The 24,362-nt window shown below is 38.1% G+C and overlaps 1 protein-coding gene across 1 annotated transcript; it reads left to right on the top strand.

Annotated features, from left to right (window-relative positions):
- The first annotated feature begins 12,663 nt into the window (after positions 1-12,663).
- Positions 12,664-24,018, top strand: LOC137181181 (tubby-related protein 1-like). Its single transcript, XM_067586703.1, has 13 exons — positions 12,664-12,982; positions 15,641-15,764; positions 15,901-16,023; positions 16,163-16,294; positions 19,580-19,717; positions 19,952-20,104; positions 20,178-20,260; positions 20,408-20,572; positions 20,834-20,946; positions 21,057-21,165; positions 21,286-21,384; positions 22,510-22,681; positions 22,842-24,018. Exons 1-13 carry the CDS (start codon positions 12,968-12,970, stop codon positions 22,973-22,975), a joined length of 1,560 nt encoding a protein of 519 aa, XP_067442804.1. The 5' UTR covers positions 12,664-12,967; the 3' UTR covers positions 22,976-24,018.
- The last annotated feature ends 344 nt before the right edge of the window (positions 24,019-24,362 follow it).

Here is a 24,362-nt window from a genome sequence, read left to right as displayed (position 1 = left end):
GTCCAGTCTGCCAATACTGTATGTTTAAACACTGATTGCCATTGAGTATATTAGCCAATCAGCATACCTGCAGAAACTTTAAATTAGAGAGGAATGATTAATATTCTGAAGCTCTAACTGGCCGTAGCAATGTTTTCCTCATAGGGAACATGTGTCGTAACTCATGGATCCAAGTTTTTCAACTGTAGAATTCGTTCAACAATTTCAATTTTCATTTTTATTTTTCAATTTTCACTTTTTTGAGAAACCAGGTATTGCTGGGAGCATACCATTATACCACAGTCAGCCCAACAAAACCATTTCTTCAGTTTCAAGTTCCTTCTTTTATTTTGTCATGTTCCTGTTCTTACTTTCTGTTCTCTTTTTGCAGCATTTTTTTCTAAAACTACAAAACTACTCCCTTTAAATGTCAGATCAGCACTTTAAAAACCTTAAACATACAAACAAGAGTTTGGGGTTATTTAAAATATTGAAAATTAAAACCCATTTGTAATTCAGGAAAGTATTGGAAAATATTATCATTTCTCTATTTTTTCGAGTAATGCTCCCAACCTTTTTTGCTTGTGACCCCTTAATAAAAAGAAATATATACTCTTGAGTTGTGAGCAGTTCACTCAAAGAGGGATTTCCCCTTATCGGAATGTTTGATTTGAATCCGTGAAGGGCCTGAAGAGGTAAAATAACATTTTTCTAGAAAAAAATGTAATTTTGTGAAGCTGAATTCAGTTTTTCCTTATTTCCTACCCAAGTGATCACCTCGCAACCCCTTTGGGAGCCACTGGTCTGGACGATTCAATATTGTGGCTTAAAGGTGCAGTGTGTAGAATTTAGTGGCATCTAGCAGAACAGACTTGGCAGAAATGGAATATAATATTCATAAGTATGTTTTCATCAGTGTATAATCACCTGAAAATAAGAATTGTTGTCTTTCCGTTACCTTAGAATGAGCCCTTTATTTCTACACAGAACAGGTCCTCTTCCACGGAGGCCACCATGTTGCAACACCATGTTTCTACAGTAGCCCAGAATGGACAAACCAAACATTGGCTCTAGCGAGGGCCTCTCATATTTTTTGTGAGTTTTCAGCCACCATAGATTCTCCTACACACTTGCAATCTGCAACCTCACTGCTATAGATGCCACTAAATCCTACACACTGGTCCTTTAAGATGTGGGGAGGACTCAGCCACTACAGTATGTCAGGGTGTCATTAGTTGGACTGGCTTTGGTTTTAGGGCCTTACATCAACACTGTCTCTTAGAAATTACATGTATGTACTTCTAAATTGCAACAGCAAATAGATCAAAACTCAAGCAGAGGAGAATGCCAAAGTTTAATAAATGGCATTTGCTCAAACATAAAGTATATTTGGTGGACTTAGATTTTAGTCTCAACAAGTGTCAGAGGTCAGGTGGCGTACTGCTGTCCAATTTGACTTGATGCTTGTTGAATAAATGGTTGTTTCGAGCTAAAATGGACCATCAACATAAAATTTACCTGCACAAAAAAGGTGGCAAGCATTTACCAGATCAGAAAAATGTATTACTTTTAACAAATGTCATGTAGGATGATGAGACAATTAGCAAAAACTGGTCTTCAAATTTAATATAAAAAATGTTTGCAGTTGCCTATGTCTGATGTGGTAACATGGATCTGGCTTCAAGAAACCATTGAAATTACTGACTTAAGTCTAGGTCCACTAAAAAATGATTCTTGGGTGCATATCTTTTCTACTGTATATTTAAGATCAGTAGTGATTATTTTACACAGTGTTATTTTAAACACTAAACACTTAATGGTATTAATGGCAGATTCAGGACTAAAATAACATTTTCCACCATTGCTGGTGTGTGAAAGCTGGGGCTGAAGACTTGTACTTGCATCTTTAAGTGCTCTACTATGGGTTTGTTTACTGCTTGTTGTTTTATGAGAGCAATAAAACTAGAAGACTGTTGTTTGAAATGTATATTTTGTTTTGGACTGTGGAAGTTTCTTGTGAATCTTATCCATATTCTGCTGTAATACCACTCAGTGAATTATGAGAGATAGATCTTTACACACACTGACATTCTCAAGAGACTTTGCTGAAAAAAAGCCTTATTTTTTATGGTTTGTTTTAGTCAAAGTTAGTTTCTTGATGTCAATCCAGTGAGTGCCTGAAAGTTTAGACGCTCACGGGAGTGTTTGAAAGTTTGTTTAGTAAACTTTTGTCATATGTGGCTCCATTCTGTCACGGGAAACCTGTCAGTCTAATATTCCTCACAGGTTAAGACAAACGTTGAGACACTAGTGCAACATCTGGAGCATCCAGATGTTATTCCCGAGATGGATTCATCATGGCTTTCACAGAGAGAGTGCATTTTTTGGACATCTGTTAATTGGTCGCTCATTGTTAGAACGGTTTTGAGCGGTAGTCTGTGTGAAATGGCCGTAGTCAATGCCGTAAGTGCTGTTTGCTGTTTATAGCCCGTGAATCAGTTGTGCTAACAAACAGGAAGAGCTGAATGTGTGTATGCAGTATGTCCTGATAAAAGCAACAACCATAAAAAAAGAGACTTTGATCCTGGTAACCACACAGTCACTCTAACCACGGGGAGGAGAGAAACGCAAATAGCGGAGGATATGGCTTTCCAAACAACATATCATCAAGCAGCACAGCAAGTTCATCTGAGGAGAACTGGGGGGAGGAGGAAATTAGTTTCTCTCTCCCTGCCCATCCTCCCTAGGCCCTCCCCCTTTTTTTCTTCATTCACCCTTTCCGTACAGTACAGTATGCCATAATCTGTCTTTATCACACTCAAACACAAACCTAAAAGCTGACTCGACTGTATGCAAACAAAACCACACACAAGTGTGCACCAAGTAACATGTGCTGAAATGTTTACACAGTGGGTTCGCAATAAATCTGCTTCATAAATGAGTTTTATCTGTGTAGTAAAACAGAGGTTTGTAAATATAACTCATTTTGAAGCATTTGTGGTTTTTTTTACGTTAGAAAACCGAAATAAACCGAAAGAGCTTCACCTGAAAACCAGATCCTGCAATCTTACAATACAAGCCCCTTCATGTATAGAACAATGCTTTCATCAAAGGGATCTGGTTCATACTGGTTTGTGAGCAGGTCTATCAAACAGCAGCATTCAAGAACACTTCAGGAATGATTCATTTTGCCTATATGATATGGTAACCACATATTTTTCGAGATGCTTATTCCACCCGTTTGGAATACTTTTTCATTTTATGGTGAAATACATGACGAACAGTAGCCCCAGTTTGTTGATTTCTCGCACCTATACATATCAATCCTGCAACACAGAAACCAAAATGTTTAATAAAAGAGGCAAAATGACTTTATCACGGAGAGTTTCCCGCTTGAAACTGAGAGATAATTATCACTTTTGATGGGGTGAAATGTTGTTTGTTCAAGCCAATAGTGTTGTAGTGTCTTTAGGCTCCGACGTACTGTAAATTATACCTAAATGTTGCTTTTTACTACAGTCCTGTACTTTAAGAGGCAGTAACACAACCACTAAAATATCTTTTTACTTGGGGCATGTGTTTTCATCGAACATCGCAGTGTAAACAGACTGCTCATTACCATAACTATATACAAATGTTTTGGTCATTATTTCTTAATGCGTCTAAACCGAGAAATAACATTATATAAAACAAAATCCGAGTGTGTCTCGGTCGAACAGAAATGGTGGACATTGTGTTCGGTGCAAGCAAAGCAGTCACGTGTACAGTGTGGAAGGTGATAGTAAAAGACGTGTAAAAGTGCAACAGAAATGAATAAAGGGAGACTTAAGTACAAAGAGGAATATCAAGGCCCAAACAGAAGCAGAATCAAAAATCAGAAATACCTGGAGGTGAGTTTTTTGTACAGGTCAGGCTACTGTTCACCCGCAAAGAATTAGGCCATGGTGGCGGCGAAAAAAAAAAAAAAAAAAAGGCGGGTTAGAAAAGAGACAAGAATGCATTTCCACATCCCTCTCTTTCGCCTGCAAGACGAGGGAAAGGCTGAGTAGTGTACCAGCAAGCAACCCCACTCGAACAGGGGCTGGGGCTTGAGAGCAGTTTCTGGGCCATGCCCTCCTCTCTCTCCCTGCCCACTTTTGCCCCGCTGCCAAGAGGGAGAGACAGCGAGGAGAAAGGGAGGCAGAAAAGAAATCATGAAGTCACAAAATGCTGCTTACACGCTCCCACTAAAGGTACGAAATTTGTGGCAGAATATGAATACAGCAGGCTTGAGTTTTGCCTTCATGGTAAAGTCACAGAGTTCGCAGAGTAAATTCACCACATAAAAGGGGAGCAGTCACACGAACTGTAGATTATGTGTCATCAAATAGACATCTCACTTGTCTGTAGGATTAAGGGCTGGGAGGGGAGAAAGACGGACAGAGAGAGACAGACAGAGAAATAAGCTCGGGTAAAGGAATCAGAAGTGAGTACTTACATGCTGTCTTGTAACAAAGCCAAAAGGTTTGACAGATTTATCTACAGTTGGCCAAACAAATCAGTGCCAGATATTCCTGAAGCATTTCAGAGCAAAATGAGTTAAAGCCTTCTCCCAGAGCCGTGCAGTAAAGTCTTTTGTCAGCACTTGGCATCATTCCCAGGTAGTACATACATGCCTCACAGTTCCCATTTTCGGTAGTCACTCCGGACGTCTTTAGTTGTTCTGCACCTGCCTGTGTTTTTATTTGGATTCGTTGCAGAGTCGACAGAAGAGGACAATAACCACTGAGATTTCTGATTTAATTTGATTGTAGCAGTGAATGGAAACTAGTGTTTATAGTCAACATAATAGCCCGAACGAGTGGTCTGGGATGTTAACCACAATACATCCTCAAGCAACAAAATCTTGTCATGGAGCTCTGAAAGGAAAATAAGGGCAGAGGGAAGGGTCAATCTCTGGGAACAAACAAATCCAGAGACATTGTTTTGTGTGGACCATCCCCAAGAAATGAAAGTCACTGAAATAATCCAATGTACGAGTCCTGAATGGGTGCTTTCATTTTATTTGTGTCCACACCACAAACACTCATCAGTGTCTTTCCTCAGGCAATATCCAAGACAGCTTCCTGTGTGACGTCACTGACTCTTCATTTTTTAAAAGCAATTACCTCCTTACATATAAATCCTTCCTCTCCTCATGCAGTCCTCCTTTCAGAATATTTTTGTGCATATTCTTGACGAATTTGTAGTTTAAATGAACAAAGAGATGCAAGCGTGAATCAATCAGCTGACATATCACGCAGGTCGAAGAAGAGGGGAGAAGAGTAGAGGAGCTGCAAAATCCCTTTACTCTGTGTCTTTCTCTTCCTGCTCGAGAACACTGAGCTTGTAAAAGTTCAGCTGCAAGGGCTTGGGCCAGCCTCCATTGGCACCGTTTCAAAAGCACACTGCTTGTTTCAGAAAAACGGTGGGGACAAGTCTGCGAAGGGAGCGCTGGCTCTTTGCACTCTCTCCCACCACCACCACCACCACCCTCTCTCTCTCTGTCGGGGACTCAGGGCAGTGACCACTCTCAGGACTTCCTCTCTCTGCTCTCAGGGCACAGCAAAGCGTACCAGCTCAGATGTAAAGGCATCTGTTAAGGGATCCACGGTAGTCTGGATCACTCTGAAGAGGCTGGTCTCTATCACAGACACCCAGAGAATAGGAAATGCAAGCTACAGCACTATTTCCTGGATACTTTGTCCTCCATTTCAGATGTGTGTCAAGCTCTCACGAGGCTCAGCGCTGCTTGTGTTACAGTTCACACAAGGTTCTGGCTGCTTGGCCTTTATTTCTGCTCTGAGTGGCTCAGAGGTTCTCATCAAACCTTCCACGTTGCTTCCTTCTTGACACTTTATAGCAACTGTGATATTTCTCTTTTGCCATATTTTTGCTGCAACTTTTACTGTAAATAGTTTTGAAGAATAATACACTAAGTGAAAGAGAGCACATGAAAGTAGGTTTATGCTGAAGATGAGAAAAACTAGTAATATCCCTTGTATTATTTTCATCTGTTTAATTGTACAAACTCTCCATGCAGGTGTCATATTAATACTGATACTGCCGGGGGCATGCAGGGAGGGGACCCGAGTAAAGAAGTATTTGCCAACATTTGTATGTTTTTCTTATCCTACTGTGCCCAAAACTCAAACACTAACAGGACTGATTGTTTGACATTTTGCAACACACAAAACTGAAATGATGTCTTAAAAATGATTTAAACATTCTGAAATAAGAGTGAGTCTTTTTTAGTCTCCTCATAAAGTTGTAAACTTCTGTTGCCTGTCCTGCAGAAACACATTGACCCTTCACACAGCTATCTGTGCAATGGGAAGAGTGTTAAAGATCATATAACCTAATGTGAGCTGTAAAAATTGTGTTGAAACAACTGCCGCTCTTCTAAGGCTATAAAAACACAGTTGTCTTTGGAATTTACAGTAAGCAGCCTACAGTACATGTAGGCAGCTGCCAAAAAAAACACTGGGTGTTATGCAAAAACATGTTCTTCCAGTTGTTTGATACAACCAACTCTGTCTTAACTAATATGGAAAACGGTCTATACATTAGAAAAAATACTCAGATTCTGCTCTTATCTCTCCCTGTCCTATGCAATTTGTCATCAGCTACACTTAGCGTGTGTGAGAGTGCACATGTGCAGTACATTCACCTGTAAGAGTGTGCATCTGCGTTCATGTTTGTATATATTTGAGGAATTAGTTTGTGTTAATGCTCTTTATGGCGCCAGTGTCTGAGGACGCTCTCTCTCCTCTGGGACCATCCATTTGAGATCCTGCTTTCAGCAGTGATGTCATCACCCGCTTGACTGTGCATTGTATTTACATGGCCTCCCCTCCCATCTTTTTTTCTCTTACGGGTCAATAAGGGCAAGTAATGCACTCTGCGGTGAATAGCCATAATATGATCCGCTATTACTGTATCTGCTGGGATTTTATTAACAAGGCAGAGATATCAGGGAGGCTTGTAAGTGAAGGGGCGTTCTCAACTTGTTGTCTTTATTAGATTTGGCACTTTGCTTCTTAAGCCTACATGGGGAACTTTTGTTTCAGTATCGTCTCTTATCTTCTTGCCAAGCCAACCCTGATGGTCCAATGAAGACCACATGAGTACAAATAAAGAGATAATTTAGTGTTGAGAGAAATAGAAAAGTGATACCTCAGCTTCTGAGATGGTTCACAAGTTCTCATGAGATGTTTAACTTCTCACCCAAACAGTGCAGTTGTTCGGTTTTGTTTTTACAGAATCATTTCTCAAAATAAAAATCTTAAAAGTCATCTTAAAAAAATGCTCATCAAATGGGACCCACAGGACAAAGCCTATATTAAATACTTGGATAAATTACTGAGAATTACTTTTCATGTAGTCCCACCCACAGATTAAAATTTCCACTTGCCTAACAGTTCAGTTATGACAGGAAACCTCTAAAACCAATGACCAAATTCTCATTAATCTTAGCTGTGTTTTCAGATCAACGATAGCATGCCCTGCTGCAGCGTCAGTAAATGTCAACATGTTAACATCCATTTGTCTTGATTTGTAAAGATCAACAAACCATTGGTTTTATGTCCTGCCAACTGTCATTAACATTTTCAAATTTTAAAAAGATATATACATACATGGATACATGATACACAAATACATGTTATCAAGTGTGATATAACCACCATATTTTTTGGCATGTACCACACTAAGGCCATGTGGTCAAATTTAAATAATTTATTTAAAATGTAATAACAATAACTTATTTCACCAGTCAATTGGGAACGAACTGTAAACCACAAAAACAAAAAGAAGAGCCACTAGATGGCAGAAAGGGGCTTTACAGTAACAGCTTGAGTTTCCTCACCTGCAAAAAGCCACCAGGATTAAACTAAATAAAAAAAAAAATACCAGGAGAATCGTTGATCCTGCTTTTAATTTCGACCGATTTCAAATGCTTCTCATTTTAATTGATTTTCGATTTAGAATCAAAATCGCGACACCCCTAGAAGATATATTGCGTGTTGTGCTCTAGTAGAATATTCCAGAGATAACTTTTAATTTTTTCATAAGACTTTTAAATGGCTAAATTCTCAGCTTCTAAGGATTTATTTCACGTCAAACATTGCTTTTACATAAACTTTAAGTCTGCAAGAAGTGTTTTTTTCTGCCACTTGGGGGCAGCAGAAACAAGTTGTAAATATTCCACTGACATATCACCTTTAAGTTGATATGTTGTACTTGTTAGCAAACAGTTGCTTATTTACACATCCAGCAGTTCCAGAGAAACATCATCAATCATTTGGAATCGTGTTTCTGTACATCTGGTGAATATAAGTCCAATATTCAATGTCCTTTTGCTCTGTTTTTGCTCTCTACCAACTCCAAAGAGAAATATCTGGTCTTTAGCTGCTGAATGCCCCGCTTTGTTCACAGTTTGGTGCTGAGCAGGTAGTGTACAGTGGGTTTTAAGAGCTTTTTGGTGAAAACAGCTGCCCACTGCAGAGTGGTGAGATTGAACTGAAACAGTAAATTTGCGGGCTGGAGAGCTAACATTGAACAATTGCTGAAACTCGCTGTAAACCTCCAGAAATCTGGGGAGGGGAGATGCAGAGTTGTGTAATAATTCTCTGTGGGTTCATTACGACGCCTCTCACATCTGATATGTTGTCATTATAAAAAATAGATCATAGCTGCTTTAACTTAGTAGTGACACGTTTTGGAAAACAGATAACCGTGCCACTACAATACTCTAACATGCTAACATTGCTTTGCTAATGTGTTAACTTTTGAGCCTACAATTAGCATGTTTAAAAATGTCAAGAATTGTTTAAATTATTGAATGCTAACTTTAGCACAAGCTCAATACACAACTGAGCCTTGTTATAGCTGAGGCGGACAAAGTAAGCTACAGTACAGTTAATGCTAATTCCCCTGAATCTGACAGTGTAGAGCTGAGCCTGACATGCTAAGTCTAAAGCTGGGGTGTGTTTGAAAAGAGCTGTCGTCTGACCATGTGGAAAGGCAAATGTTTTAATAGTGACCAAGCTCAAGGGTGTGGTAAAAAGTGTGCCGTCATAGAGGGGGATAAGCCATGATAACTGCATAAATATGGAGATAACACACTTTCAGAGACTCTTTCCTGTAAAGCATTGATAGGGTTTCACTCACTTGTACACACAAAATCTGACAGAAACGTACTCAGGCCTGGCAAATTACTGTGTAAAGTGGAGGTGCTTGTCGGTTTCAGACATTGTTGGACGCCCAACAAGCACCTCAGAAACTTCAAATAACTAAAATATGACTCGAGTATTACTGCAATAAGAATCGGAGAATGGCAAACTCCATTTTTCATCCATGCAGAGATTTTGTTTTCTGGTTTGTAATGAAATGAGCATTTCAGCCTCACAGGGCCACTCGCGTTGATTAACCATAATTTATTTAACCTTGTATAACCCTGCTCAGGTAGAGTTCCAAGTTTGGGTATGAAACAGGATGTGACCTTGTTGATTCAACAGTGTGAGCTTGTGAGTTTCATTCTATCTACAACCCAAGAGACTATTTTTTCCTTCTGAATAGCATGGACGAGACCTCCTGCCATTGTCTTCTTTTCTACTGCTCCACCTTCCTTGAACAATCCCTCCTTTGGGGATAGATTCATATAACCCACATTTTCCTGTTTCATCTTTATTGTTTGTCCTTCCTGAGATATGGTCCCTCTCCTAGTTGATGATTCACTAGGTTTTACAGTGCCACCAGGTTCATGTCCTCACCAACGTGCTGTTTCAGCACTAAACCCATGGGTGAACTAAAATATCATCATCATACCCCCTCCTCAAACACAGGTCACTGCCACTGGAAGCTCTACCTTTATGTATTTAACATAATTCTTCCTGGCTTAGTGTTTGCACAACTGCTCCGAATGGTCCCCATTTCACCATAACTTTGATTCATGTGTTTTCATTTCATTCGGGCTTGTTGTCACAGTTGTTGGTATAGTAAGAGCTGGTTTTACAGCCTCTCTGCTCTACTCTCTTGTGCTGCTTCTCATTGCTTTAACACTGTTTACCATCTCGTTCACAGTAATAAAACACAACTGACATGAACAGGGATTGGAAACACAGTATATGGTGAGAAACACACTGTAGTTTCTGTCTCTTTAAGATCTTGATGGCTCTCCACTGCTCCCCTGAGGTCGCTGGCCTTCCTTAGGCCGCCTGCCAACTGCCATGTTACTGTCAAGCGTTTGCAGAAATGCCAGCAAAGCCATTAGTCTAGACCCTTTTCAACAGTCAGCAGACTGGACAGCGTGAGCAGCACGGTGATGCGGAGAGACAAAGGGTCTGGCCTTATAAAAATACAAAACTTTCCTGTCCTGTCCTGTTATTGTTTACTTCAGCTGTGATTACTCTCCTCCCATCTCCTCTTCTGAACTCTCAGACTGCAACCAGATAGCACTCAGACGGGGTTTGAGGTTGTAGCAAACTTCCTTTTTGATGAGTTATTATGCTTTTTAACTTTTCCAATCTTAACTCTAAGCACAAATGAAATTACAGTACCTCCATGTGCCCCCTGGTGCCTCACAGCTGCTTCTTCCATTGTTGTTTTTTGTCTCTTGGGGTACAGCAGCATCTGGTGGTTGACTGAAGAAATCACACTTTGTTTTTAATAAATAGACACTTCTTTTTCAACCTTTATTGCTTTAGGGAAGCAGGAGAGAGGAGACTGTCAAGACCACACTGCTTCACAAACCAGCTCCTGTACTCTTGGGCAAATACAGCTGTTCCATTCACACAACATTAGATTACATTGTTGAAGACACGTTCCCCGTATTTGTTGAAGTAAGGAGAACAGTCCCTCTGGTCATAACCACCTTCTGTAATTTCTAGGCTCTTGCTGATTCCTCACTTTCATTCAGGTGCAGTTTTACACACCTAAACTAGAACTACACCTGCTTTGTTTCACCTGAATCTGTTTTACTTTACCCATGTAAAATTTATTTATATACAAGCAACATTTTTTTTGTCCTTGGGAACCTCCTTACATTTCTATGAAAACCCTAGAAATGCTCACAGATGGTGAGTAGCTGATTAGAGTAATCCCAGTTGAAGGGTCAGGGTATCCTGGTTGTGTGGTATTCGATGGGGGGGGCATGTTGCTTTGTTAACAATCCTCTTAGAGGTCAGGTCATGTGACCCCTGTGTGGGCTACAGGAAGTGTATGGAGCCTAGTGGGCATTCACAAGCTGGATCGAAACTAGTAATCACTCTGCTGCCTAGCTAAACCATTACCTGGTGAGAGATTGTGTGTGTATGTGTGCATAGATGATATTTTCTATATTTTCATACTGATATATCTTTACATACAGGCTTAAATTGAGTGATTTGCATTGGCTGTCCTTCTGTCAGTGCACTCAGTTTCACATGTTTGTTCATTAAGACAAAAATCTGGATGTAGCCTCTTTGCACCTCAAACATGCCTCTCCACAATCACATCGTGAAAGAGGCCTGGACACAGGACAGGTATGTGAACATTACCACACAACAATACAGAACTTGTATTGTATTTTTAAACATTTTTCATATGAGGGCTAAATATGTTAGATATCCTCCTCGTGCCTTTCATTAGTTCTACCTGAGGCGTTATGGTTTTCTCAATGGTTATTATTGCTTTACCACACCCACTTTCCACTGGTACTAGCCAAGTGGTGCTAAACCAATAAGTGTCAAGGGTAAGCTTTACTTGTTGCTGTCAGGCAGCCCTTCTTAGGCCGAATTCCCAGACCTTGTGTGACCTGTTAATGTAAGAATGACACTGTGCCACAGAGCTCGTTGGCTATAGATGAGGAGCTTTTGACACTGTCATGGCTATCTGCTGCCAGGCGTGGCTACTATTCTTAACTAGTTGGTATAAATAGATCCTAAAAGTCTTTTGGAAGATGTTATTTTAACCTTATTTTTCTTTAAATAGGCCAGTTTTCAGTTTAGAGCTGAAACAATCAACTGATTAATCAATTAGTTTATCAACCAAAATTAATCAGCAACTATTCTTAGAGTTTATTAATTGTTTAGGTCTTTTCTTCTCAAATATGAATATTTGTTGATTTACTCAGTCTTAAATGATATTAAACTAAATATATTTAGGTTTTGTACCATCGGATGAACAAAACAAGAAACGTGACTGCCCACTGATGGACATTTTTTTACTTTTTTCTGACATTTTATGGACCAAACAATTGATTAAATGAGAAAATAATCTCCAGATTAATCAATAATGAAAATAATCATTAGCTGCATTATTTCAGATCACACATGTAAAAGAAAGTGATTAACATCATATATAACAAAATTTAGAAAAAACAACAAAAAAAACATTGCTATACTATTTTGTATATACCAAAATGACACCATCATAATTTAATTATAACAATAAATAAAAACAAAGTAATATTACATTATATTAACATGTTTCTCATTATCTTTGCCCAGGATTCAAGAGGATGAGGATTCTGCTTCGTCCCCGCTGCTGCCGGTTCAGGTAAATGTAACTTTTAAGAAACAAAAATCCCATTTCCCTTATTTGTCACTGGAGGCAGCAAAAAAACCCAAAAAAACTTACAGATGGTGCTGGTAGTCTGACCTATAAAGTACAAAAGGTGTAAAGTAAAAGGAGAGGACAAACATCTAGTATTCCAGACGTTAAAAACTCACATTGAGTTGGACTCTGAACAGTGGACACATGTGATAAACAAGCCTTCTCCCTCCTCCCGAGCCTTTGGTTTCTCCCGTTGACGTGTTTCTACAGAGCAGATGGCTTTACACATAAATCCTATTAACAACTTTCTGCTGATGGAGATGCAGTGAGTACAGGGCTTTCTCACTCTTTCATTATCTCCACTGAGAAGCCTGCTTTTTTATTTTCTAACCTCTAAAAACGAAGCCGTGGTAGAGCTGAAGTCAGAGGCCACGCCATGTCTGCAGAGAAGGTAACAGGGTGGGGTTGTGGTTTTGTGGATTTTTTTTTTTTTTTAATTAACTTTCAAATTAGATTACTTCTCAGTGTGCATTCAGCTGCTTAGCGATGACATGTAATGATGTTTGGACAATGAAGACTAATGAGACCACAAAAATTATTTTAACAAGACTCAAATAACATGTTTGATGTTGCCATACAAGAATATTTATAGATGGGCCTGCTCATACAAAGTTTAGAGTTTGAGTGCAATTAATTCATGTGACAGTTTGATATCTTTTTGTGCCTCTAATTTCTGTTTGTGATGTAGAACTGGCTTCAATTATTTAAATGTAAATGAAACACATTTAGAAGGATGTTTATGTAGAAAATAATCTGTGAGTCACATGTGAGGTAACTGCTCTTTAATGCCAGCATGGGAAGTATTTAATTAGAGTAGAACAGATTATCCAACAGAGGCAGTTTTCAAACATGATTTAAAGACTGGAAATTTTTCCTGTTGGCAGCTGAATCATGGATCGCCTGTATGCTTGGTCATAACTTGTATCTTGATGGATGTCCAAGTTTATAGAGCTCATCTGCTGAGCAATGCATCTGCAAAAACACGCATGAGGGATTGAAGAGTCAGTAATCCTTCTTTATGCCATTAAAGGCCCATGTACCTTAAAAAAAATATATATATTATTACCTCATATAATAATAATGTATCACCATCTGTTTGTTTTTAACTGTATTACAGGATCAGTTGCAAAAACTAGGCTAAATCTCTGTCCATTTTACACAACATTAAGGGTGATTATTGGATCATAGTTTCATGTCAATCTTTGTTTCAATTGTTGTTTTAAACATGATCCTCTTTCTATTCAGGAGTTGCAAACGTCTCAGTGAACTGCAATAATTAACCAATATATGTGTCAGTGCGTCCAGTATTTACAAAGAAATGCATAAAGGTCACTAACAGAGTTTCAAATACATTTTTTAACAAACATATCCTTTTATTATAGTCATAAATAAGCATTTGAAAATACTGTGTGACAGTAGCAAGACAAAATAGGGTTCTTTTTGAATAATTATTAAAAGTTATAAGTTCAGTGGATAGAAATTAACAAAATTAACAAAGAGATTGTTGGTAAAGTAGCAAAACTACATAAAAAATGTTTTATTTTGGCTTTTGTCAACAGTTAAACTGCTATTTTAATGTCTATGAATATAATAGACAGATATGAGTATTTGGCTAAAATCTGATGATGATGTTTGTCTTTTATTCAACACTTCATCACAACATGACAAATGTCAAATCTGCTGTCATTACTCTGAGTTGTAGATTGTTTGAGGACACAAATAGGCCTCCATCGATGCAGGATCTGCGTCTAATAGGATTACCTTTACTGTCTCCACTGGTCACAATCATACTGACCTCCTTCTCCGTGACATAGGAGAGTGACACGTTGTTCCTGTCACTTTGTGCAAAGGTTTAGTCCTCAGAGTCCTCCGACTTATGAAATGTTTGTGGACAACACAGCACAGAGTTCATTTTTTATTCATTATAACATGGATATATTGGACTATTGTATTTGAATATTGTACAAGATTATCAAATAGACAAATACATGTCAGAGGACATGGATATTATGAGGGAGGACTGAAGGTCAGCTTGTGTCTAGACAGTGCTGATGAAAACTTTTATTACAGGTGAAGAAAGAGCAGCAAATTGGAGAGTTATGAGTAATATGAGTATACATGAAATACAATATATATTACATTTCAGCAACAGCCTAGAAAATGTCAATGAATATATACTTAACTGACTTTCAAATACTTTCCCATAATCTACTGCACTTTCTGTCTCTCATTATTCTGTCTTCAGTGGTTAACTCAGCCTATGTGGCAGCTCAGCAGACTTGGCTTGTTGCTTAGTCATTTATTTAGGTTTAGTGAAGTGATTGACTTGCTATGTTGTGTCCTCTAATACATGTGATGTAAAGTGTGTTTGGGATTCACCGTGATCATTGTGCTTCTAAGTTTCCTAGTACTCGGGAGGAGGCCTGAGCAAGTTACATAAAATCATTACAAAACATGTTTTTTTTCCTTGTTTTTTTTTTGTTACAAAACTGTATAAACAAAAATAGAAACAGATTATTCAGTCCTATAAAATGCATGTTTATGAGCATAGTATCACTGTTATTACATCATGCCTTGTTGCTTCATTCACTTCCTGTAACTAAATCTGACGTTGTAGGTCCATTTACAAGTCATAAATACAAGATGTTATCAGCAGCTTAATATGCAGCTCTACCAGAAGCTACATGTATTTATTACTGCCTTTGTATTTACTATTACAGTTTTACTGCCATATTGCACTCATATGAGGATGTTCTTCATTAAATTTTATGTGAATGACTGAATATAATATCAATAACTTATATTTTATAATAGAGCCACAATATTAATAGCTGTAGAAGTAGTATAAATATAATTAGTAATCTTGTTTTTTGCCTTCTTACCCTCTGCTTCCTACACATCTGACTTTATCATGGTGAGTTTTTATTACTAATAAAGATGTTGCTATCTTCAGTCTTGCGATATATATTTTGTTTTTCTCAGTTTTCTTTTTTTTTCTTCCATGACTTTCATTTCTAATTTGTTTTATATCTCTAAAGAAAATCCCCAGAAGCCAAAAAAGAAGAAAGAGGAAGCCAACGGCACCACAGAAGGCAAGTCTGAGGCCAAGCCCAAAAAAACAAAGACCAAGAAGAATGAAGATGCGTCAGATGAGGAAAGTCCAGCCATTCAAAGTGAGTAACTCTGTAGAAAAAAGCTTTGATATTTTAAGCATTTCCATCAAAGAAAGCAGACAATAAACTGATGTTTTGAGTGTTTCTCTATCGGCATAATCTAACAATACTGCTGTTTCCTGCTCAAATATTACAGATGGAAAGAAGGTGAAGAAAAAGAAAACAGAAAAGAGTAAAGAAGAACCAGAAAAAGAAAAGGAGAAAGACAAAGAGAAAGAGCCGAAAAAGAAAGCCAAAAGTGCTCCAAAAAAGAAGAAAGGTAAGTCGTTGACGACTTTTACCGTCAAATGAAAAATCAACCACAGTGGCATGTTACTTAAAATTGGGCAGTGCGAGGACCTTCAGTCAACCATGAAAATCCATAATTGGTTTGATGAGGATGTTTGCTATATCTGCAGGTTCAGGCACAGACGATGACGATGACGATGACGATGATGAGGACACCCCCAAAAAAAAAACAAAGAAAAAGACAACGAAGGACAGCTCTCCATCTTCAAGTTCTGCCAAAGAGAAGAAATCTAAATCTAAAGGTAAAGGCAACACGCAGGCAAACAGTTTTCCAAAGGCATTAACAGTGTTCTCAAAACAACAGTTTAAGACCAGACTAAGAGGATTAGATGATTTTATTGTGTAATGGTGAGTGAGTGGAAACACTGAGTTGGTAACACAGAACACAGCAATTACATGAGTAGCTTGCCTTTAAGCAATCAACTGTTTTAAAATATAGTAACTCCCAAATCCTGACAATTTTCTTTTTAATTCTACTTAACATTTACCGTTAAAAATGGAAGTCATTCACCCAGAACTGTTTAGCCAGACTCCTCTGCGGCTTTGTGTGGCACTTCTACTTTGCAGGAGGTCTGGAGAAAATGATGCAAGATACTACTTTTCCAAACTGTCGAACAAATTCTCAATTAGAATAACACTAAATAGGAAAAACTGATTAGCTAACAGCCTGGCTAACTCACTAACCGTAGTACAAAAACTATTGAATACTTTGAGTGACACAATGAGCCTTGAGTCTTTTTGTGGCTTCAAAACTAAAATAAAGTAGAGGGCATAGTTCCTAATCACTGTCCACTTTAATGTCACTTGGGATCTGTTTTGTAATAAGTTGTTTTTGTACATACCTTTGTTGTTTCTCAGGTCTCTTGGGCATTTTTTGACACGTCACCTTTTAGCCACGTATCTTAAAGATGAGTAATGATGATTGCTCCTCTGACTTTTCCTCTAACGCCGCCATGAGGTTTTGGTTTTGAGTGCAATACGTCAGCAACTATTGGATGGATTTACAAGAAGTCTGGTACAGACATTCATGTTCCCCTCAGGATGAATTGTAATAAGTTTGGTGATCCCTTAACTTTTCATCTAGCTCCATATTCATGTCAAAATTTCAATTTGTCCAGTATGTTTTGTGCTAATTTGCTCATGTTAGCATGCTAACACACTAAAGACGATGAACATGGTAAACATTACACCTGCTAAACATCAGCATGTCACTGTGAGCATGTTAGCATTTAGCTCAAAGCACCGATGTGCCTTATGTTGCGTTCACGTCTTAAACGATTGATGGGAATGATTAACAGGTCCAAAAAACTTCTACAGGTGCATGATCAAAAGACAGACTGAAGCTTTTTCATGTTGTGAATACATGATTTAATATTAATTCAGTGCATTTCAGGTGTTGAGGTTTTGTGTTTTTTTTGACGATACCTGACGAAGAGTTCAGTTTGATCGAAAAGTTTCTCTGTTAAATAAAATTTGCTGGAAGCTCTCAGTTCAGTGTGCAGATAGATCTTTAGTCTGACTTTTGCCTAAAGATGGGAAAGATTCCTATGTTGTCATTAGACAACTCAACATGGTTGTATGATCACAGAGTTGGTTAGAAAATACTATGCACTTACAATATAACACTACATCCATGAAATCACCATGAACGACAGATTTTGGATGATGTGAGGTGTCCCTATTTGCTACATTTTCAAGTACTTCCCCATTATGAAGTGCCAAGTTGGATACATTAGTAGAAAAGTTCAGAAAAGTCTGAGTTTCCCAGTTGTAATTACGACCTGGAATTTGGTCAACACTATACACTAGTCAGAATCTTGTAATTATGATACTCCACTATGACGTGAACACAACATAAGTACGGCCTCACAGAGCTGCAAGCATGGCTGCAGACTGTCAGTCTTGTTCCTGGAGGTATACACTTCTCCTCTCAGGGGTTTCACCAGTGATAACGCTGCAGTAGCTTTCAAAAACTGTTAGCACCAATGTTACTGATTATTTCTTTGGGACGACACACTTGTGCAGAGTTACAACTTTTGTTGTATGTAACTCATTATTCCATGTACATGAGCTAAAATCAAGTGAATCAGTACAGGAATAGAACTTAAAATTTAGCTATTCATCACTACAGTATTGTTTTACTGTACGTCACAGCTCAGAGTGTTGCTGCTCTTTTCTTGGACCGTCTCCAGAACTCTTGCCACTGAGTTTAGCTTAACCTTCCTCCACCTCAGATCAGCCGTCAGTCATTTCAGGAATACCTGCACTAACTTGTGTCTGTGGCTTCCTGCTTCACCTGTAAAGTATGGGCATGCTAGGTACTCTGTTAGTTGTAAACATGGAAATGAATTACATTATATCAGTAGTAGTCACTACTTTAATAGTAATTATATCAGTGGCCTACTTCATACTCTCAATGTACTACTGAAGCTATCTTTTTATGTTGTATAATATCTGCATTTTCATATTGTGATTTCATTATTCTATTTTATTTCTATGAATTTCAGGGGGAGTCAATTATATAGTAAGATATTGTTCAAGGAAGATTGCAGTTTCTCCACATCTCTAAAAGTCTGCACATGCTACATCCTAAACATTTAGTAGCCAGACAGATATTTTTGTGTGTGACCAACAACAGAAGAACACAATTTAATTTCAAGGGATTCCATATGTGTTTAGATTTGGACACCATTGATTACTACTATCAGCAATGAAAAGAATATTTATCATACATGATAGGCCATACTTTATCTTAGGACATTTTCCTGACTATTTGCTAAATAATTTATATTATAAAGCTGTTTCAGAACCACCATCATCAAAAGTCAGTTACAGTGTCCATGGAAGAGTTAACTCATGTGCACTTCAAACTTTATTATATTTTGTTATTTAAGAAATTGGTTTTCACAAGTCATGCATCAGAGATGAATATGATGAACCAAAACAACTTGTGTTAAAGTGGTTATAATTAATTTTTTAACAATGGATTTCATGTGAGAGGGGTCGCTCATAGTGACATCACAGAGAATTATCACTCAACTCTGCAGTTCCCTCTCACTTCCACAGAGCTTTATAGTCTTTTAGCTCATTGTTTTGGTTTTACAGTCCACAACTTTACTGTTTGGTTCACTTTCACTGCTCTCATAGCTTTTCAGCTGCAGCTAGAAGCAGTTTTCAGCAAAAAACCTCTAAAATACCCACTGCACACGACCTATCCAACACCAAACAACAGACAAAGTTACCATGTGGAGCATTTAGCAGCTGAAGAGCCAGATATTTCCCTCAGGAGTTGGTGGAAACCAATTGCAACACCCAACCCAAATTACAGTTTGGGTTGGTTTTGCAATTGCTCAATCATTTCCTCCAAGTCTACTGTTGAATATATCTCGTAAAGCAGTGAGATTTACATTATTTGCCTTTAAAAATAGATTAAATTCCTCAGTGTGTTCTCCCTCACATTCTTCAGTTTGGTGTCACATTCGATGACTGATAACATTTTTTACATTTTACTTGTTTCTCATTTGCAGAAGACAAAGATTCTGATGGAAAAGAAAAAAAGTCCAAGTCAAAGGATAAAGATAAGGATAAGGAAAAGGATAAGAAGAAGGAACCAGCCTCAATGTTCCAAATAAACGGAGATAAGGACTCCAAAAGCAAGAAGAAAGGTGATTATTTTCTCAAACCGTTGCTTTTTTGTAAGCCTGAACCTGCAAATGATCATAAGTGACTTTATGGTTCAGCATGCATCTTGATGCTAAAATAATTACTAGAATAATATAATGTCGACTTTATTTTAGATGATACATTGTGTCATTATTTAAAAAGAGCATGTCTCAAGTGGCCTCTTACAAATTTATGAAATGAAACCTTGAAAACCTTTACACCTGTTTCTTGAGCAGCTGCCAAATCAGACAGTGATGACAGTGAAGAGGAGACAAAGTCAGCCAAGTCAAAGAAGAAATCCGCCGCCGGCTCATCATCCATGTTCCAAGCAACAGGAGACAAAGACAAAGACAAAGACAAAGACAAAGACAAAAAGACGAAGAAGAAAGGCAAGTTTACCACTGACTTCTTCCTCCTTTTGAGTCACTGGCAAGTGTTTAACAAACCTGTTGTTTCTCTCAGGAAAGGCAGAAGAGAGTGATGATTCTGACTCAGAAAAAGAGGAAAAATCAAAGAAGAAAAAGGGCAAAGGGAAGAAGAAAAAGGTATATCAAATTCCAACAATCCACCCGCAAATAAAAGAAAGACATTTTAAGCCACTTGAAGATTTTCTATCAGTGTAAGAGATTTTATGCATACAGCAAACATTAATGATTTTAATCAGAAAATATGTGTTTATACTTTGTGATCAGGAGAGATCTCCATCACCTGAGATTGAGTTTGACAACTTGGAGAAGTTTGTGATGGATCCAGCTCCGCAGGGCACGACAATCAAATGCAGAGTGACTCGGGACCAGCGGGGGATGGACAAGAGCCTCTATCCTATTTATTACCTTCATCTTGACAACGAAAAAAAGGTCAGGGAGGACTGGAGTTTGATAGTTTATAACTGGGAATTAGCAGATGTTTTTATCCAGATGACTTGCAATTAGAGCATCAACATGGTAAGAAGTCAGCCACATTCAGAGCACCAAACCAAAAACTGACAAAGTGTTTAACAAGTAAAACAGTGTTTCTGTTAGCAGATTCATTAATTTAATCAGTTGAATTAGTGCTAAAGTTTTTTTGTGGTAATTACTGTGTTTTTTCTAATTTTAAAGAATACTTTTTCTTTGTAGACATTCCTGTTGGCTGGGAGGAAAAGAAAGAAAAGCGCAACTTCAAATTATCTCGTCTCGATCGATGCCACAGATTTATCGAGAGGAGGAGAGAATTTTGTTGGAAAACTGAGGTACATCCCACTTCAAAATCCATTCATTCATTCATTCATTCATGTGTAATATCAGCCAAGAATTCATTGGCTGTGAGTTTTCAATTCAAAAACTTTTACATGTTGACTAGGTCAAATTTAATGGGGACTAAGTTCACCGTCTTCGACAATGCTCTAAATCCAGAGAGAGCTCTTCCAGACATGTCTAATGCACGGCAGGAGCTAGCAGGCATCATTTATGTGAGTCATTAGAAAGCTTAATGATTCATGTGACCTTTTCATTTTATAAATACTGTGTTAAGGGACACTTGCTGAAAACAAACAAACAAAAAAAACTTGATCTTTCCCATCCCACATCAGGAAACAAACGTGTTGGGGATGAAAGGGCCCAGAAGGATGACGGTCATCATCCCGGGAATGGACAAGGACAATGATCGAGTACCCCTCCGACCAAGAAATGTAAGTGCAGTGTTTAAAACTTTAGTAGTACACAATTCTTACTACTGAATCTCCTGTGCTGTTAAAGGGTCAGTTCACCCAAATGGCAAAAAAAAAAAACATTTTGCCACTTAATCCTAGTGATAGTGATGAGAGCAGCTGGTGCGTCTGTTTACAGAGCAGCCAAACAAATTCACATTTTTTTGATAAAGAAGTTAATAAAAAATAATCGTAACCGTGACCTGATTTCATGCTGCACATGGCGTGACTAGTTTTCCACACAACAGGAGACAGTACCTCACTAAGCAGTTGGAGGTATTCAATTACTTTCTTGCAATATTTAAAACTGATCCTATGACAAATGGTATGATATTGAATAATGATAATAATAATAATAATAATAATAATAATAATAATAATAATACCAAAAATGACTATTGTCTTGTTTTGTAGATGCGTTTTTGATAAGTGTGGTCAGTGCTGACTGCAGTGACAAACATATTGCGTTTCATGTGGTTGCCTCATAATAAAAGCCACCATGTGTTTAGCCAGTTGTTCGCTTGTAATGTGAAGCAGTGGCAGTAGGATGTCCTGTTTGTATTAGCAGCAATGTGATACAGTTCTGATATGACGTTGAGAGACTGAGCAGTAAACAGTGAGGACTGCTGAGATAAAATTAATGTATGAATGTATCGTTTTCATTAATCCCTCATTTTTCGGTGGGCATTCTGAATCCAGCGGTTGACTCCACCACTCCCAGTAAAGACTACTGTACAGACATGCTGCAGAGAGGCTACAGGCTATAAACAATATCAGAAATAGGGTTTGATTTTATGAAAATCTTAAGGATTCTAATTTAAAACTACGATGGCTGAGAAAGTGTATGTAATTGGGATCATCAAGCAGACACCTCCAACCATGGGTATTTTGACTTGTTGATTCATGAGCGTAAAACCATCAGATGGCTCATTAGCAGAAACAGGCATCCCAGAATCCCCTGCTACACACAGTGTCAACAAATTACATCCACACTGCCCACAGCTTGATTTATGGTATGTCGTCTGTTTCTAATGAGAGCAAAACATGGCCAATCATATTACTCTTTGTTGGTGTTTTCCTGACTTATGTTTTGCCAATTCTTGGCAGGAATGTGACGGCTTGTTGATAAGGCACCAGAATAGAAGGATGGAAAATCTGATCGAGCTTCACAACAAGACGCCTGTGTGGAACGAAGAAACAGCGTCTCATGTGCTCAACTTCAACGGCAGGGTCACCCAGGCCTCCATCAAGAACTTCCAGATAGTCCATAACAAAGACTGTGAGTCTGTCTACAGTATCTATCTATCTATCTATCTATCTATCTATCTATCTCTATCTATCTATCTATCTATCTATCTATCTATCTGTCTGTCTATCTATCTGTCTGTCTGTCTGTCTGTCTGTCTGTCTGTCTATAAACTAAATCTTGTCTTTTTCAGTGGACTACATCGTGATGCAGTTCGGACGAATAGCCGATGACATTTTCACGCTGGACTTCAAGTACCCGCTGTGTGCCGTACAGGCCTTTGCCATCGCACTTTCGAGCTTCGACGGCAAAATCGCCTGTGAATAACAGAAAGATCCCCAGTCGTCTATTCATACTGAAACCAGTGTGCAACACATCCACACCCACATCAGACCAACCCACGTCTTTGGACTCGCCTCCATCGCTTTCTGCGATTGGCACTGATAACGAATGATGACAATACCTGCTGCTGTGCTGTCACCTTTATGGGTGTGTGATTTCCCTCCGGGAGTTGAGACACAAAATTGGTCTCATGTTATCATCAGATCTTGCACGGCATGGCAACAGGAGAGTCTTGCTTTTTTGTCTTTGTAATCAGTGGAAACGTTCACACTTTCTGTGAATCACAGAAAGACACACAAAACTTGGATGGACTCCAGTCACTGGAGGGTTTTTTTAACGAGATGATGGTACACCTCAAGGATGAAGGTGTTGAATATTACTAACATCATTAAAGGATGTTAAACTGTGTTATGTTTTGGCTTTGTTGTGCTGTATTTTATTGTAATGCTATAATGGGCTGTATTTGAAATATCAAGAGGTCACCAGTGTCTTGTGTCGGATGTGACTGTGACTGACGACACCAAAAATGAAGTCATGACAAGAATGTTTAGTTTCTTTAAGGCAAAATTTAATTTGAAGAGACTTTGTTGACATATCAACAATCTGAACAAGTGGCACACTGTTACAAAAAACTGATAGCTTTAAAAATTAGATTACTTTTATTATTATTTCTATTTTAACAGCTGTCTTACACAATGGACTGTATTTTAGTGACTTTGGAACATGAGTTCCAGGTATGCGGCATTATTACTGTAAAGTGACATAGCATTTTAGAATAGGAGTGTCTTTAGTTCTTGGTATTTATATTTAACCTGAAATATTTCAACAAAGTATTCAATCTATTTAAGTTTTATTACTCTGCAGATTTCTCTGATGAGTGGGTCTCATTTGAGCTCCTGTAGAATTTTCTATTTGTGTGTTTTTTGGTTCCAGCATTTTGTAAAATTCATTTATTTTTCTGAACACTGCCTTTGTTTCATTTCTAGGCTTATTATAATGATGTTATTTAATAAAGCATGTGAATTCAATTCCCTTGAAGTAAGGATTTATTGTGTATCTATCAGTCTCTCCTCGTTTCTCAGTTACAATATGCTACAATAGCATAATGATATAATAACATTTCTTGGATTTAGCAGATGACAGACTAATATACTAAGAGTAAGTCCACTTCTTATTTAAAGCCATATACTGTATGTTTTTGTAGTCAGTCATAAAATATGTTTTGAGACTATATCTTCCGCTATGAGCAGGTAGCTGGCAAATAATCAGAAAGACTCCTTGCAGTTGCAAGATTTGCAAGACACCCACACTGTTTTCCAGTAGTTTCCCGACATGTCGAGAGGAGCTTCACTCAGGATGAAAAACCTGTTTG

This window comes from Thunnus thynnus, chromosome 4, assembly GCF_963924715.1.
Source record: "Thunnus thynnus chromosome 4, fThuThy2.1, whole genome shotgun sequence".
Taxonomy (NCBI): domain Eukaryota; kingdom Metazoa; phylum Chordata; class Actinopteri; order Scombriformes; family Scombridae; genus Thunnus; species Thunnus thynnus.
This window is presented reverse-complemented; position numbering and strand designations above follow the sequence as displayed.

Excerpts from the sequence above, each read along its gene's own strand:
- LOC137181181 (XM_067586703.1), top strand. Across the intron at positions 21,166-21,285 it reads AGCTAGCAGGCATCATTTAT|GAAACAAACGTGTTGGGGAT; the intron begins GTGAGTCATTAG and ends ATCCCACATCAG. Across the intron at positions 22,682-22,841 it reads GATAGTCCATAACAAAGACT|TGGACTACATCGTGATGCAG; the intron begins GTGAGTCTGTCT and ends TGTCTTTTTCAG.